This window comes from Caenorhabditis remanei, chromosome V (genome assembly GCF_010183535.1).
Source record: "Caenorhabditis remanei strain PX506 chromosome V, whole genome shotgun sequence".
NCBI lineage: Eukaryota > Metazoa > Nematoda > Chromadorea > Rhabditida > Rhabditidae > Caenorhabditis > Caenorhabditis remanei.
This window is the reverse complement of record NC_071332.1, coordinates 1,795,627-1,810,473: the sequence shown is the minus strand read 5'-3', so window position 1 is coordinate 1,810,473 and position 14,847 is coordinate 1,795,627. Positions and strand designations below refer to the sequence as shown.

Here is a 14,847-nt window from a genome sequence, read left to right as displayed (position 1 = left end):
GCCGTTAATCATTTTCTGAAAAGTAATAAATTTAGGATAATTCCATGGAAAGTCAAATGTATCGACGGCTTCTGATGCAATCCTCATGCGAGTAAAATTTTTTAAACCAAGATTTTGAACGATCGCAAATGAAAAAAGCTCAAAATTAGAAAACAAACAAGAAAAATAAATAATTCAGCAAGAAAAAATTAGATGGAAGAGGGTGCAGTCTTTAGTCCCTCAGACCTCAGCCATCGGTAACGGATCCGTACGCGAATCCGTATAGCATCCGCGTGCGAGGCAATTGCGTTTCTGCGCAAAAGTACAGAGCCGTATTCTATCCGTTCCCGATTTTTGGAAACGGACCGTACGCGACTGGCCAGTCGTGAAAATAGCCGTAACGGATCAGTTACGGACCAGAAACCTGGTCCATCCGCATACGGTTGAAGCGCACTTTACCTGTGTTACAAGTATTAGATTCCGAAATTCGACACCAAGACGGTTTTAAAACCGAAAAAGTTATTCGCGGAATTCAGCACACTTTGAAACCGGGATGTTTTAAAGCTGAGAAATTTCGCAATTAGAGAATTTTAAAGCGACAAAAAAGTGATTTATGTAACTTTTTCCTAAAGTTATCGAAATAACCGGTTTCAAAACGTGCTAGCTGCAAAATGTGTCGTTTTCAAAGGAGGACTGAAGTCATATTTTTTATTTCAGATTCTGATACTTCAGAAAATTCTGAACAACTTTCATCATTGGAGCATGTGCTAAAAATCGCACTAAATGCCTTAAATTCACGTTTTTCCGGCTCAAAAGGAGCCTAGGTGGAAGAGTTTTCCCACGCGTATTTTCGTCCCCGTGTAGTCCACTCGGACAAAATTATTTCTTTTTATTTCTCGATTTTTCGTTTTCTTGCTTTTTTCAACAAATTTTCGTGTTTTTTCTTCTTTTTTTACAATAAAAATTGAAAAAAAACACGGAATTTTGTTGAAAAAAGCAAGAAAACGAAATATCGAGAAATAAAAAGAAAGTCCGAGAGGACTACACGGAGGGAGAAATTCGCGTGGGAAAACTCTTCCATCTAGGCTCCTTTTGAGCCGGAAAAACGTGAATTTAGGGCATTCAGAGCGATTTTTAGCACATGCTCCAATGATGAAAGTTGTTCAGAATTTTCTGAAGTATCAGAATCTGAAATAAAAAAAATATGACTTCAGTCCTCCTTTAATTGTCCTGGTTTTGAATTGTCCCAGGCCCCTTATATTTTTGTCCGTTTTGAAAGTTTTTTGAAATTTTCTTAAATTTAAAGCCCCGCCATTTCTTAAGCGTCGTAACTCGATTCGGATGTTCTTTTTATCTATAATTTTCTTTTTTTTCAAAAAACTTGAACTTATACCAAAGTTCCCCCCGCTCCCTCCCGTCTATTTACTTTTCTCCTCCACATTTCTTCTCCATTCCTAGAAAAAAACAAAACTTTCTTCTTCTCATTTTTGAGTTCTCTTATTTCTTCTGGAAGAATGGAACATAAGTGACCAACTCATCCACTCTCTGCTTGTGACCCCCCTAGGTAATTCTCCCCTCCATTTGCTCGCAGACCGCGTCTAACCGAATTTTCGTTTTGAAGAAGGAGACGTTTCCGAAATCCATTTGTAACCAACAAAAAATTCGATTTCTTTCTTCATCCATTCCATGTCGAAGTTGCTCGAACATCCTTTTCACTTCCGTGGTCTCCATCCAGAAATAAAAAATTTCAAAATTTTTTTTGAATTCTGAATTCCAGATCGTCTTCTAAATGAACAATGGATAATGAAAGCACGTCGTTCGACCTGGATGTCACGACAAATGAAACCAACCGTAAGTCAATTTTCCTTTCAAAATAGAAAAAAAACTTCCATTTCTTCTTTTAGAAGATCCGTGCGCCTACATGGAGCCGGTCTACGTCAAAGAACGCTTCTGGATGGTGGCGATCTTCGGAACCGCAGTGTGTATTCTTAATATCATTGAGAACACATTCTTGTCGTTCATGTTGTTCAAAAAGTGAGTCGGTTCTGGTGTAATGACATCACAAAATGAGAAATAGAAACATTAGTTATTCTGCATTATGACGTGACGGTGTTTGCACAGTGAGACAACCTGAGTACAGTAACCAAGCAGTATATGGTTGATGAGTCCTTATAACGGAAAGCTGAAAGTATGAGGATTCTGAAAATATTTTCAAATTTCGTGGTAACCCAAAATGGGCCGAGATAAACAGTTTTGAGTTGAAGTTTTGTAATAAAATTTTTAAATCCGTGTAGCTCCGCCCATTTTAAGCCTAGAAACATTTCAAAAACGAATTCAGAATCCTTACAAGTTCAGCTGTCTGATAATAAAAACAAAAAAAGTTGGTCTGTCGAAGTCCTAACTTCAAGACGGCGCTTGTCTCTCGTCAAAACAATGAAAAATCTTAAAATTTTCAACAAAATTTATATGCTCAAGAAGCTGAAGTAGTGAGGATTCTAAACCGTTCACAAATTTTTATTGCCATGAATTTGAATTAAGATACATAGCTTTGAAAACCGGAAATATCAACATTCTACAAAACGTCGTGTATCTCAGCCAATTTTGGACGTAGAAAAAGTTTGAATGCAGTTTCAGAATCCTCATCTCTTCAGGATTCTAAAACCATAATATAATTTTCATTAAGTGAAACCAAGTTGATTACCTATCAGCACGAGACGCATTCCGGTGGAGCGCAGTTGTAAAAACTGTTCCAAGCCAGTAGAATGTGAAAAACCGCAAAAACTGTCCTACAGTAATCCTACAAAACCTAAATCTCATTTTTCTATTCCAGAAAATCCTATCGATCCTCCCATATGCTCTATCTCGCCCTATTAGCCTTCTTCGACGTGTGGATGGCAGTCGCCTATATCCCCTTAATGAGTCTGAACCTTTTCGTCGACTACTACAAATCCGTGGTGTTACTCCGCGCGTGGTTCGCCTACATGTTACCCATGATCACAGTATCCCATATCGCAATGACTGCCTCCTCGTTTCTTATGGTAGCCGCTTCACTGGAGAGATACGTCATCACTTGTCATCCAACCAAGACAAGATGGCTCTCGAGGAATCGAGTCTGGATTGCCGCCTCTGCTATTTTATTGGGCGTGGCTTCCAAATTTTCGCTGCCGTTTGAGATGGCGGTGAGTCTAGAAAACTTGTTCCAGTAATTAAGTAATTATGATATTTTTATAGATCCGCTACTCCCCAGAGTGCTCGGGCACCATGAGAGAATACCAACTGAATCATTCCTCGTTGGCTCTCCACGGCGCTTACAGCTACTGGCGTGTGCTTTTCCGCACGATAGTGACCATTCTCATCCCATTCTTCCTATTGGCTTTCATCAATGTCCGGATAGTTTTAGTACTCTCAAAAAGTGAATTCAAGTTCCTGCACTCAACGAAATTAAGCGAAGCAAAACGCAAGTCCGCCATCCGAAATGCGACGAGAACTCTGGTGTTCATCGTGTTCACCTATCTACTATCCAACGTACTCAACGTGATTATCATCCTTTGGGAGTACATTGACATTGAGATGCTCACCGTGCAATTCGAGACGTTTTATATGTTCGCTGTGGATGTGGTGTCCCTATCGACAATTGTGTTCGGAGCACTACGTCTGCCGATTTATGTGATTTGTCAGGCGAATTTAAGAAAAGAAATGTTTGCTCAATTAAAGAAGATAGTATCGTTGAATAGTTATTCGGTGGGTCCCTTAATTTTAGATTGTTTTATTTTTCTTTTAAATTGCAGGGTTATATCTCCTCGCCCACTAAGAACATGACCGTCGAAGATATGGATATCGACCGCCGCACTCCCGAACCTTGTGGCGATGGTGAGAGACAGTATCCTCTGTTACTATCATTAGGTAGACTCCTTGGTTTCACTAACACATAACCTATAACCAATTAATATTCAGGTACCGTCTTGATAGTGGAGTCCGATCAGAAGAGCGAGCCATCGAAGACGTGTACAGTTATCCGGAAGAATAGTGTTCATCGGTTGAACGCAGGATTTAGTGATATGAGCGAGAAAGTTCAAATTGTTTGATTTATGCTGGTTTAATTCCTTTTTTTGTAATTCGCTGGAATTCGGAGTGCTAGTCAGAAAATTTCAGAAATAGGAGAGGTTGTAAAAATTTTGGTTGAGGTTGTAAAACAAAAAAAAATTTCTGATAGCTCGCTTAGCTTTTGAGATATGCGCCTTTAAAATTATAGTGTTAACCATGAGAGGAAGGGTGAACGCAGAGAAGCTAGACAGTCTCGTTTCTCTGCGTCTCTCATAGCTTGAAAACGTTATATCTGAAATTTAGAGAAGCTATCAAAAATTTGTAAACTAATAAAATATTCTTCAAATCCGAATCTACATTTTTGTAGTTGACTACATTTTGATAACTTTGCTATGTTTTGAGATATGCGGCGTAAAAGTTGGCTTTGAAAAAAGACAGTGGAAGAGAGTGCAGGCTTTGAAGCGTTATATCTCAAAATCTTGAAGAGCTATCAAAAAACTTTCAACTACAAAAATGTAGGGCCTAATGTTCTCTACCCGATAAACCACATTTCAAAAAAATCGACATATTTTTGACACCAGATGACGCGCTCTGAAAACTTCCGACCAGCACTCCAATTCCCTCCCGCTTCTACCAATAATCATGTCTCTCATTTCTACTCCCGATTCCAGTCAAGTTTTAACATTTCCTCACGGGTTCATTGTTCGTTGCCTACCATCTCTTCTTCCTCCTCTTCTCACCCCCACTTTGTGTCTACTTCTCCTGAAAAAAAAAACAGAAATAAACTTGTGTGAATTGAAGCGATCTATTGGAGACGGGGGGCTTTGCATTCATAATAGGAAAAAAGAGGGGGTGAGGGTGGAAGATTACTGTAAATAGACAGATAGTGTCGTCCGACATGAAAACATGACGAATTTTCGGGAAAAAAATTTTGCTGTTTGGTTGTTTGGGAAGCTTGGACAATTTGGAACCAAAGGTATCTTAGGCTTCGTATCTACTGTCCAGGTTATAAGTCGCTACGCAGTCAATACACAGTATCTCGGAATGAGAACAACCGGAGCTTATGGAAACATTGCAAGAGCTCTCGATCGATCTTTGAAAATTAAAAAATGGCAGAATTGACTCCGTATCAAAAATTTTTGACCGAAAATGGTGAAAAAAAAAGTTTCAAGAAAATTATCTGAAAAAATGAGTTTTTCGGAGGCAAAATCTTGAATTTGTACGAAAACTGCAGTTATTTTAAGAAAAGACTCCAAATTAATCGAAAAATCACTATTTCTGTAACTTAATTTTTCGAACATTTCAGTAACATTTTTCGAACGGTTTTTTTTCGAAAACTATCCCAAATTTTTCATCGGAAAAACTTTTCGAGCAGCTCTGATCCGTATACGATGTCAAAGTCACAAGTCGCTACGCAGCAAATTCAAAACTTTTGCAGGGCTCCCGGCTCACAAAAATTGCTCCGACCTCAACTTATCTCAAAGTTTTCTGAGCCAAAGATTGCTCCAGCTCAACTTGAAAATGTGTAAATACTGTGTGAACTCTGATTCATCTCTACAACTTTACATAAATTATGAAGGTGGAGGATTATTATTGTGTGTGAGGGTGTTAAACAACTTCCGGCCACTTCAATTTAGACCGAATTCCTTTTTCGGCTCTCACTCTTGACCCATCTTGTTATCACATCACTAAGTGACTAACAACCCCAAAACAAACTTTTCTTGTTTTGTTCCCGTGGGCCACCCCGACTCTTCCCACTTGTATCCTCCCCCTCTCTATCTCTCTCAAAGTCTCTGGCGGCATTTCTTCCTCTCTCAAAGGCGGAGCACCAGAGGGAGCCTCGTCCCCCATTATCTTATTCTCTTCCTTCTCCTCGGAGTCTTATTCCCCCACCGGTGTCTTCTACCTATATATTCCAACGTCATCTCTAGCCTCAAATGGAAAGTGATCAGGTGAGGAGTACCGGGAACTGTCTCTCCCTCTCTCTTTATTTTCTTTCCGCAAAAAAAGCAATTTGTTTAGTCTCGGGCCCCCAACAAAAATTCTCGGAGATTACGATCTTCTTCTGAAGACAGGGAGCGGGGCGCTTGGAGAGGGTATTGTGGACGGTGGCGACACGTTTTTAGACACCCCCCTCCCATTCTTCACACTCTTGTTATTATAACCTTTACTTTACTGCCTAACCTCATCTTTACAAAGTTCTTCCCCGATGATTATTGATCTGTCCGATTTGGACAAGCCAGTGGTAAGTCTAAGTCCAAAGTGGACATATTTATGTCCGTATGATACAAGAGTGTGGACACTGTCCACTCCATTGTTTGCCGAAACTCTTATCACCAGTCATGATGTTCAACACATCTTGAAAAGAGATGAAAAGTTTCCCCTGACAAGAAAACATACAGGTTTTTTGAAAAGAGGGTCTCTTTCCAAGTTCTGGAATTGATAATCATGTGAAACTATAACAAAGAAATAACATGCAAAAGTTTCTATTCAGTGTTCGTTCCGATGAAAAGTTTGAAAATTCCAGAAAAATCTGTGAGTTTTTTTTTTTGCTTTCTGGAGATTATCTAGTATACACAACGTATTTTGTGATCCGCGACTTATCCGGATCAGAGTTTTTACCTCTACAGGGAATTGAAAAAAACGAGACTTCATATTTCGTCACATCTTTTATTGATCTAGTCTTTATTGTGAAATTTTGATGATTGTGAAGAAGACTAAAGTGGTAATTTTAAGAGAGGTGACGTTACAGTTGTAAGTATGTAATTATGAGCATTCTGCATCAGTTTTCAATTTTTTTCCAATGCAGAAACTGACTGAGATATAAGTCTTTGAATGAGTGACATGATTTTTTTTGGGAAACTACCGGAAAGTTTGAAGGCTCGTATCTCGGCTCAACTTGGTTGTAGGCAAATTTCAAATGCAGATTCAGAATTCTCACGTCTTCAGCTTTTTAAAAATATAGAGGTATCTAAAAAAACTTGAACTGTCTACACAGGGTAGGCGCCGTCACCTATATTGGGGCACTACGCTGTAATGTCTGAAAGCGTCTATCTCGGCTCAACTTGGTCGTAGGCAAATTCTAAAAATATATCCAGAATCCTCACGTCTTCAGCTTTCTAATAATGTACATCTTCAAAAATTTCAATTTATGAGCGTGTCCACACAGGGTAAACCCCGTCACCTTTAGCATCAAAATGGTGCAATACGCTGTAATGTCTGAAAGCGTCTATCTCGGCTCAACTTGGTCGTAGGACATATTTCGAAAACAGATTCAGAATTCTCACGTCTTCAGCTTTTTAACAATGAACATTTATCTCAAAAACTCAAATTTATAAGCCTGTTGCTGCAGGGTCACCTATATCGCTGGCGGTTGATTCCAGTCAAAATTGAACAAAACCGATTCAGACTTCAAAGGATTTAGCAATGTGTAGTGACCAGACTCCTGCTATTTTGCATATGTAATAAAAGTGGTTGACCTTCTCCCCCCTCCCTTCAAAAATTACACTGCGCGAAATCCATCCCTCCCTAGACACCACAACAACAATAACTTCCACCCTCCCCCCTTTTTCATTGTAAACCTCAATACTTCAGAACGCCTCACAGCTCATCCATCAGGTGCTCCATGACGCTTTTCTCGCCGCAGACCTTGGCAACTACACAGAAGCAGTCAGCCTGCTCGACAAACCGCCCGCGTGGCAAAGTGAGTTTTGCATGGATGTGTTTTGCGGCAAGACATTTCCAAAACATCTGGAAGTGATTGATCAGTTTCATTGGTTTCTTTCCCGCAACAGCCACTTCCTCTCTCTCTCTCTTTCTCAAGTTTTTGAATCCATAAAAAATTGTACGAACTGATCAGAACAAACAGAGAAAAGTTTTCTTTTCAAAAACCAATTTGATTGTTATCTATTGCGATAGAATAATTCCACGAATTAGTAACATAAACATTAGGTGACGAGATGTAAATCAAACGTGTTCCCCCTTTTCTGTTTCTCTCCCATTGGACTTTGTACAAGAAGACTCAAAAGATGACGTCAATTCTTCAGAATTCTTCAGACAAAATTCAAGATACAAATCTATTGTTTCAGCATGGGGAATCGGTTTCGCAATCATCTCGGGATGCAGTTTCTCCGCTCCACTGGGTATACTGCTCCTCCCGTTTTTATCAAAATCACTATATGAACGGATTATGACATTTCTGGTGGCTGTTGGAATCGGTGCACTTTCTGGGTCGACGATATTCATTATGCTACCCCAGGCATTCCATTTGACCTCGTTTGAGCACTTTGAGTATCATACGAAGTCACTAATTATTCTATGTGCGTTATACGCATTTTTCACAGTGGATCGGATGTTGCAGTATATTTTAGAGTTTAGGTGAGTCGTGGTGTTTGCAGACAAAATGTGTTTTGATTTACGGGAATATAAAATTTTGTAAAAAATCTTGTCCGTGAGGACTACATGACCGCGCGGAAAAACTCTTCCACCAAAGCTGCTTTTGAACCAGGAGAACAGGGCCATAATACTACCTATTTTAAAAATTAAAATTTATTCGTGTTTCACCGGTTTTGAAAAGTCTGGTTTCGAAATATCCCGGAGCTACATTTTTGTGTCAAAAACTTGTCCGAGAGGACTACACGATAGCACGTGAAACTCTTCCACCAAAGCTCCTGTGGAGTCAGGAGAACGTTTAGAGCGCTTTATAGCATACGCGTCAGTGTCAAAAGTTAAAAAAAAAGAATTTTCTGAATTAGCGGAATCCATAATCCCCTTTTAAGCAGTTTTCCAAGAGCACGCATTGACAACGGTCCAAATTTCAGCAACTCTGAGAACCGTCCGACTAAGGCTACCCTGTCCCCCGTTCCTAGCCCCTGTTTCAATCTTTCTTCGTGTGTCGATTTACGCCGTAAATCCACATCAAAACTACTTAAAAAGTAACTAATTTGGGCCCCCTGTCCCATGATCCAAAAATTACTCGCACGATCAAAGTTTCCCGCCACCTTTAAAGATTCTTTTTCGATACCAATCTTTGAAAATGTTCCCAGATGTTTCTTAAAGATAACCGAACCTTTCAAAAGATCAAAAATCATTTCAGACGGCGCCGCCAAACAAAACGACGAATTCACGCCTCCACTATCGCCTCTCTTATGAATACCCCAACCGCAAAACGGAGAGATAACGGTCACAATGTCACGGAGGAGACCATCGCTCCATCGGATCCCCCAACTATTACTCATTTGACTGTACCGGATCTCCACAATCATCATAGATTTCGTCGCGAGTCTGAGCTCTCCGATGTGGAGAGAACTGAGCAGCAGGAGAAGGAGATGGCAGAACTGGCGAATGATTTAGAGATGGCATTGACCAATAATGTGTTGGCAAGAACGTTCTCCACCCGCCGTCGTGTCGCCGTTGTGAGCGGTGGCCTCGACGACATCGAATTCAGAAACCCCAGACACCCCCATCACTCGAATGGACACACTTCCCAATTCCTCGACGTTGTCAACAACGAATTCCACCGTAGAATGACACCACTATCATCGAGACCTGGTAGTCCTGTGGCTATAAATATCGACGACCATAAGGAGAGTTACGAGATGAAACCGAAGCATTCTACACAGGAGGACAACGACGCGATGTCAGTTTCCATCAGGGTAGTAGAGAAAAAAGTGATCGAACCGGCAGCGATGGAAGTGGCCTCTGTAGCCTATATGATAATTTTCGGGTCATCCGCCAACAATTTTGTGGATGGAATGAGTATGGGCGCCGCGTTCTCCGACAACCTCCTTCGTGGTCTCAGTATCGGAATCGCTGTGATTTCGCAACAATTCCCACAGGAACTTGGTGTGCTGGCGATTCTGATCAAGTCAGGATTAGGTATAAAGAAGACGTTGCTGTTCAATATGGTGCCGATTGTGTTGAGCTATTTGGGATTCTCGGTTGGTGTGATGCTGGATAGTGTGGATGATTCGTATGATGAGTACATTTTTGCGATATCGTCTGGAATGTACATGTACATCTTTTTAGGCACTTTGGTGAGTTTGTTATGTTAAGAATTGAGACAGTGAGGGAGAAAGAGAGAGTGCAGAGAAGCCGGACATTCTAGCATCCATTCGATTTCAGACGCTTATCTTCAAAAGCGCGTATCTTAAAATCTAGAAGAGCTAGCAAAAAATGGTCAACTACAAAAATGAAGTTCAGGATTTGAAGAACATATTTGTGGTTTATTACAATTTTCTAGCTTTTGTTGTTTTTGAGATATCCACGCTCAAAGTCACTACCTTAACAGGCGGGGAGAGATAGACGGCGCAGAGAAATCACACACTCTAGCTTCTCTGCGCTTTTTGCGATTTCAAACGCTTATCTTTAAGAGCGCGTATCTCAAAATCTAGAAGAGCTATCAAAAAGTTTTTAACTACAAAAATGTAGATTAAAACTTGAAAAACACGTTTGTAGTTAATTACAATTTTCTAGGCTTTGTTGTTTTCAAGATACGTCCGCTCAAAGTCACTACCTTAACAGGAAGGGAGAGATAGAGGGCGCAGAGAAATCAGACACTCTAGCTTCTCTGCGCTCTCTCCTTCTTTCACCATTTTTGACGCTCATCTTTAACACGCCATTTCTCGAAAGCTAAAACGCCTATCGAAAAATTTCCAACTAGAAAAGTGACTAGCTAGATATTTTCTTTACAATTTGCTAAAAAATTTTTATTTTTCAGATCCCCGAAATCCGAGAATCCACCAACGAGCTCATCAAGGAGAACCTGGCGGAGAGCATACTAGTATCCATCCTTCAAGCCTGTGGCATCCTCTTTGGAACCACTTTTATGTACTTTATGAGTCGGGTGAACTCTGTTGATTTCTGATTTCTTTTTTCTTAAATTGAGCAGTATCTGCTCTGTCCCTCCCTTTCTCTCAAATCTCCATCATCATCCCTGCTTTGTTATATACCGTACGGGTTTTCTAGTCATTGTAGTATTCCTTGTCTATTTTGTTGCTTCTTGAATAAAATTTCTATATATAAACAAAACAGCACCTAAAACAAATGATTCACAACAAAATGATATATATATATTTACATGCGTGTGCACTTGTCCAACCCGTTTTCTAGCGGTGAGATCTTATCGGTCGCCGATTTCTCATTTTCTGTTTCTGACTCTGAAGCTGATGCTTCTGCTCCACCGATAGCATTCTTCATCTCCTCGTCTCCAACTCGTTCCGGTACTACATTGAATATAATTTGCATGAATTTGGTGGTCTCTTCTAAAGAAAAGAATTTGAAACATTTTGTACCAGATATATAACGGCTTACCATTAATACTATGAGAGGCGTTCTTATAAGCGTGAATCGATGGAAGCGCACGATCCCAGATAAAAATAATGAAGATGATAAGTCCACCGAGCAGAATTCCGAGTCCCACTGCAGATGACGTAAAGTCATCAATAATACTGATAACGACCATTGAAGTACACACAAAGAAGAATACAATCGGCATGATGATTGGCAATTGGATACGGTCTGGATGACGTGGACGGCCACGGATACGGAGGTAGAGGAGGGCCGACATGGTGAACGCACGTTGGGACCATTGGGCGAACGCGACGTAGTTGATCAGTTTGTCCGGGTCGCCCATGAACGAAACCGCCATTGAGATAAGGATCTGGAAATAGGGAGGAAGTGATGTGAGAGGAAAGAAGACGGAAGTATTTAAGTCACTTACATGAACCAGTAGAGCGACACGTGGAGAGTCACAGTTCGGGGCGATTCCAGAGATGGCACTTGGGATGTGGCCTTGGCGGGACACGGCTTGGAGGTATCTGAAGCATAAAAGTGGTTACTGGAAGTTTAACAGCCCCAAATTTTTTGAATTTTACATTTTGGAAATTTTCTAGCTTGGCTGTTCATTTGACAACTTTTAAATATCATCAATTTCCAATTTCAGCCGAAAATTTTGTGTCTGGCGAGCCTAAGACGCTTTTTTTGTTATCTGGGGTGCATTTGACGCGTTTCAAGCCAGGCTGAGGCGGGTTTTGAAGCTAGTTGTAACTGTCTGACGCGCCTTTGACGCCCCTCTAATTGTCTGGCGAGAAAAATGTGAAATTTGAAGTTACAGACCACTTTTAGTCCGAAAAACTCAATTATGGTACACTTTTAATTCTAAAAACGGAATTCTTAGTCTATTTTCTTGTTTTTGGGCTACTTTTGGTGTAAAAACTGGATTTTGTGATATTTTAAATCAATTTCAGCCAATTTTGATGCGAAAAATCTTTTATTTGACTACATTGCGTCTCTCATCTGCAACACTATAACTTTGCAGCCGCGTATCTCAAAAGCTGGACCGCCTATCAAAAAGTTGTCAACTACGAAATTGTTTCTCGAATCTAGATCTATATTTTTGTAGTTGACTACTTTTTAGTAGCTGTTTACGTAATTGATATATGCGTCTCGAAAGATAGACACACTCTCAAAACGTTTGAACATTCAACTCAAGCTTAAACTACTAACCTGCTAGCTGAGAACATTGTACTATTCAAGGATCCAACCAAAAGGATAGCCACCATCACTGGCATCACAAAAGCAGCAGTCCCCAACGTCTTCTGAGCGAAATCTATAGCCACCGCATCCGAGGCAATCATCTGAGCAGGCGACAAGACCACACTGTAAGCGATATTCACTGCCACGTAGATCACAGCGATACACGTCATTCCGATGACAATAGCCAGTGGCATAGTTCTCTTTGGATTCTCGATTTCTTCGGCTCCAAAATTCAGAATATCCCAACCGTCATAAGAGAAAAGTCCTGCGAATAACGCGGTGACAAACGGTCCGGGACTCCAATGGGATCCGGTGAATGGGGCTTGGAGATTTTGAGACCAATCTTTGAATATAAGAAAATAGAATCCGGTGACGATGATGAGAAGGGTCGCAGCGATTTTGGCGATAGAGGCAAGGATGGAAAATCGTTGAACAAAAGTTTTTAGTGAGAAGAAATTCATAAACATGAGCAGCATGATTAGGGAGAAGCCAAGAAGCTTCTTTGCCCAGAAGTCAGAAGTTGAATCCAGCTCCACTCCAGCTCCCTAGAAAATGTTCTTTAAAATTAAAAACTTGTACTTTTCTCTCTCGTTACCCGGAAGACATATTCAGCAAATGTCTGCGCCTGGACGGCAAGTGTCGCCGGATAGTTGATAGTACAACCAATACACATAAAGGCGAAGGCGACTGGGTACCTGGAAAAGAATCAAAGAACTGATCAAAATGTTGCTGAATGTGAAATTCACGTGCCATTTCATGAAGCACAGGTATGCAAAGTCTCCGCCGGAAAGGCGAATTGATGTGCCGAGTTCGACGTAGCAGAATGAGCCAAGCATTGAGATAAGAGCCGCCAGGATCCAGATGATTAAGGAGAGACCGACCTAGAAAACGTGGAATTGAAAAATATTTAGCTAAGAGTTATGGAACGTGACCTATATCACTGAAAAGCTGAGAAAACGCTGATTCCAAATATATATTCAGTTTTTGCCCTAGAAACCTGGTATTCAGGAAAAATGAGATCAAAGTTGGGAACCCTTGCAAGTCATTATCGAAAAAGATTTTGAACTTTAAAGTATCATAAAAACAAAATCAGTAAAACAAAAATTGTTTAAAATAAAATTGACTGCGTAGATCAAATCCAGATCTTTATCTTTCTAGTAGAAAATTTTTTGATAGCTTTTCACATTTTCCAGTTTGCGTTGTCAAGTTAGGTCACTGTAACAGGGAAGAAACGCAGAGCAGCAAGACACTCGCCTGCCCAGTTTCTGTCGGCTATCTTTGAACGGTTTTTTCTCAAAAACTAAAAAAGCTATCAAAAAGTTGTCAACTACAAAAATAAAGTTCAAAATATGAGGATAATTTTTGTAGTTGACAATTTTTTGATAGCTGTTTTTGTTTTTGAGATACGCGCTTTTAAAGGAAAGGACGGGCAAACGAGAGATGAAGAGAGACGCAGAGAAGTCCGACACTCTAGCTTCTCTGCGTCTCTCTTGTATGTTTTGTTGATTCTGGATTCACCAAATGTGTGAAAATCAATTTAAAAAGATTCAGACCTTTACTATCTGAAAATGTTTTTAATATTCAACATTTCAATATTTTTCTATTTTCCCAAATTTCATTTCCAAAAAAATCCACTTACTGAGTGTACATTTTTAATAATCGAAGTCGGTGTGATGAAAATTCCCGATCCAACAATATTACCGACAATATACGAAATGGCACCCAGCAGGCCCATTTTCTGGGAACGGGAGTCATCGGGCATCGTTGCGGAGACTCCTGAAAACCTTAAAAATATATTTTTCAGAAATTTTCAGTCTTTACGAACACATAGACAGAAAACGACCTGATAAAGAGACCAAAAGTTTGCGAATTGAGAATTTTGAGGCATGACTTGATGCCGCTTCATCATCTTCGCTTCTACTGGTCATTTTTGGAAAATTGGAAATAAGATTACAGAAAATGGTGACTTTACAAGAAAAAAATTCTCGCGTGGCCTTGTTCATCACGTCTAAAATATCTATCACATGCGCCTCCGGGAACAACGAATTAGTGCAATCAACAAAACGATTAGTTATCATTAGAAAAGAAAAGAGAGCAAGAATGAACAATTTTCAATCAGGGTGCATTTTGTAGTGGGTACTTGATCGATGACATTAAAGGGAAATATATAGTTTAGGCTGTCAAGATAGTCACTAAAATGAAAGGGAGATAAGAGGGTGATGATTTATGGAAAGCTAAAATTATGAGGATTCTGAAAATATTTTCAGATTTTGTCTATACCCAAAATGG

At 40.0% G+C, this 14,847-nt stretch overlaps 3 protein-coding genes across 3 annotated transcripts; 2 read left to right on the top strand and 1 right to left on the bottom strand.

Annotated features, from left to right (window-relative positions):
- Positions 1 to 1,775: 1,775 nt before the first annotated feature.
- GCK72_016743 (uncharacterized protein) lies at positions 1,776 to 4,064 on the top strand (the record flags this gene model as incomplete). Its single annotated transcript, XM_003101582.2, has 6 exons — positions 1,776 to 1,830; positions 1,884 to 2,013; positions 2,810 to 3,158; positions 3,211 to 3,720; positions 3,768 to 3,849; positions 3,934 to 4,064. The coding sequence occupies 6 exons, from the start codon at positions 1,776 to 1,778 to the stop codon at positions 4,062 to 4,064; spliced, it is 1,257 nt and encodes a 418-aa protein (XP_003101630.2).
- Positions 4,065 to 6,232: 2,168 nt separating this feature from the next.
- Positions 6,233 to 10,888, top strand: GCK72_016742 (uncharacterized protein; the record flags this gene model as incomplete). Its single annotated transcript, XM_003101647.2, has 5 exons — positions 6,233 to 6,268; positions 7,618 to 7,726; positions 8,112 to 8,400; positions 9,119 to 10,058; positions 10,742 to 10,888. The coding sequence occupies 5 exons, from the start codon at positions 6,233 to 6,235 to the stop codon at positions 10,886 to 10,888; spliced, it is 1,521 nt and encodes a 506-aa protein (XP_003101695.2).
- Positions 10,889 to 11,097: 209 nt separating this feature from the next.
- On the bottom strand, positions 11,098 to 14,320 carry GCK72_016741 (uncharacterized protein; the record flags this gene model as incomplete). Its single annotated transcript, XM_053731660.1, has 7 exons — positions 11,098 to 11,285; positions 11,335 to 11,683; positions 11,744 to 11,840; positions 12,529 to 13,103; positions 13,154 to 13,253; positions 13,324 to 13,439; positions 14,198 to 14,320. The coding sequence occupies 7 exons, from the start codon at positions 14,318 to 14,320 to the stop codon at positions 11,098 to 11,100; spliced, it is 1,548 nt and encodes a 515-aa protein (XP_053580573.1).
- Between the last annotated feature and the right edge of the window lie 527 nt (positions 14,321 to 14,847).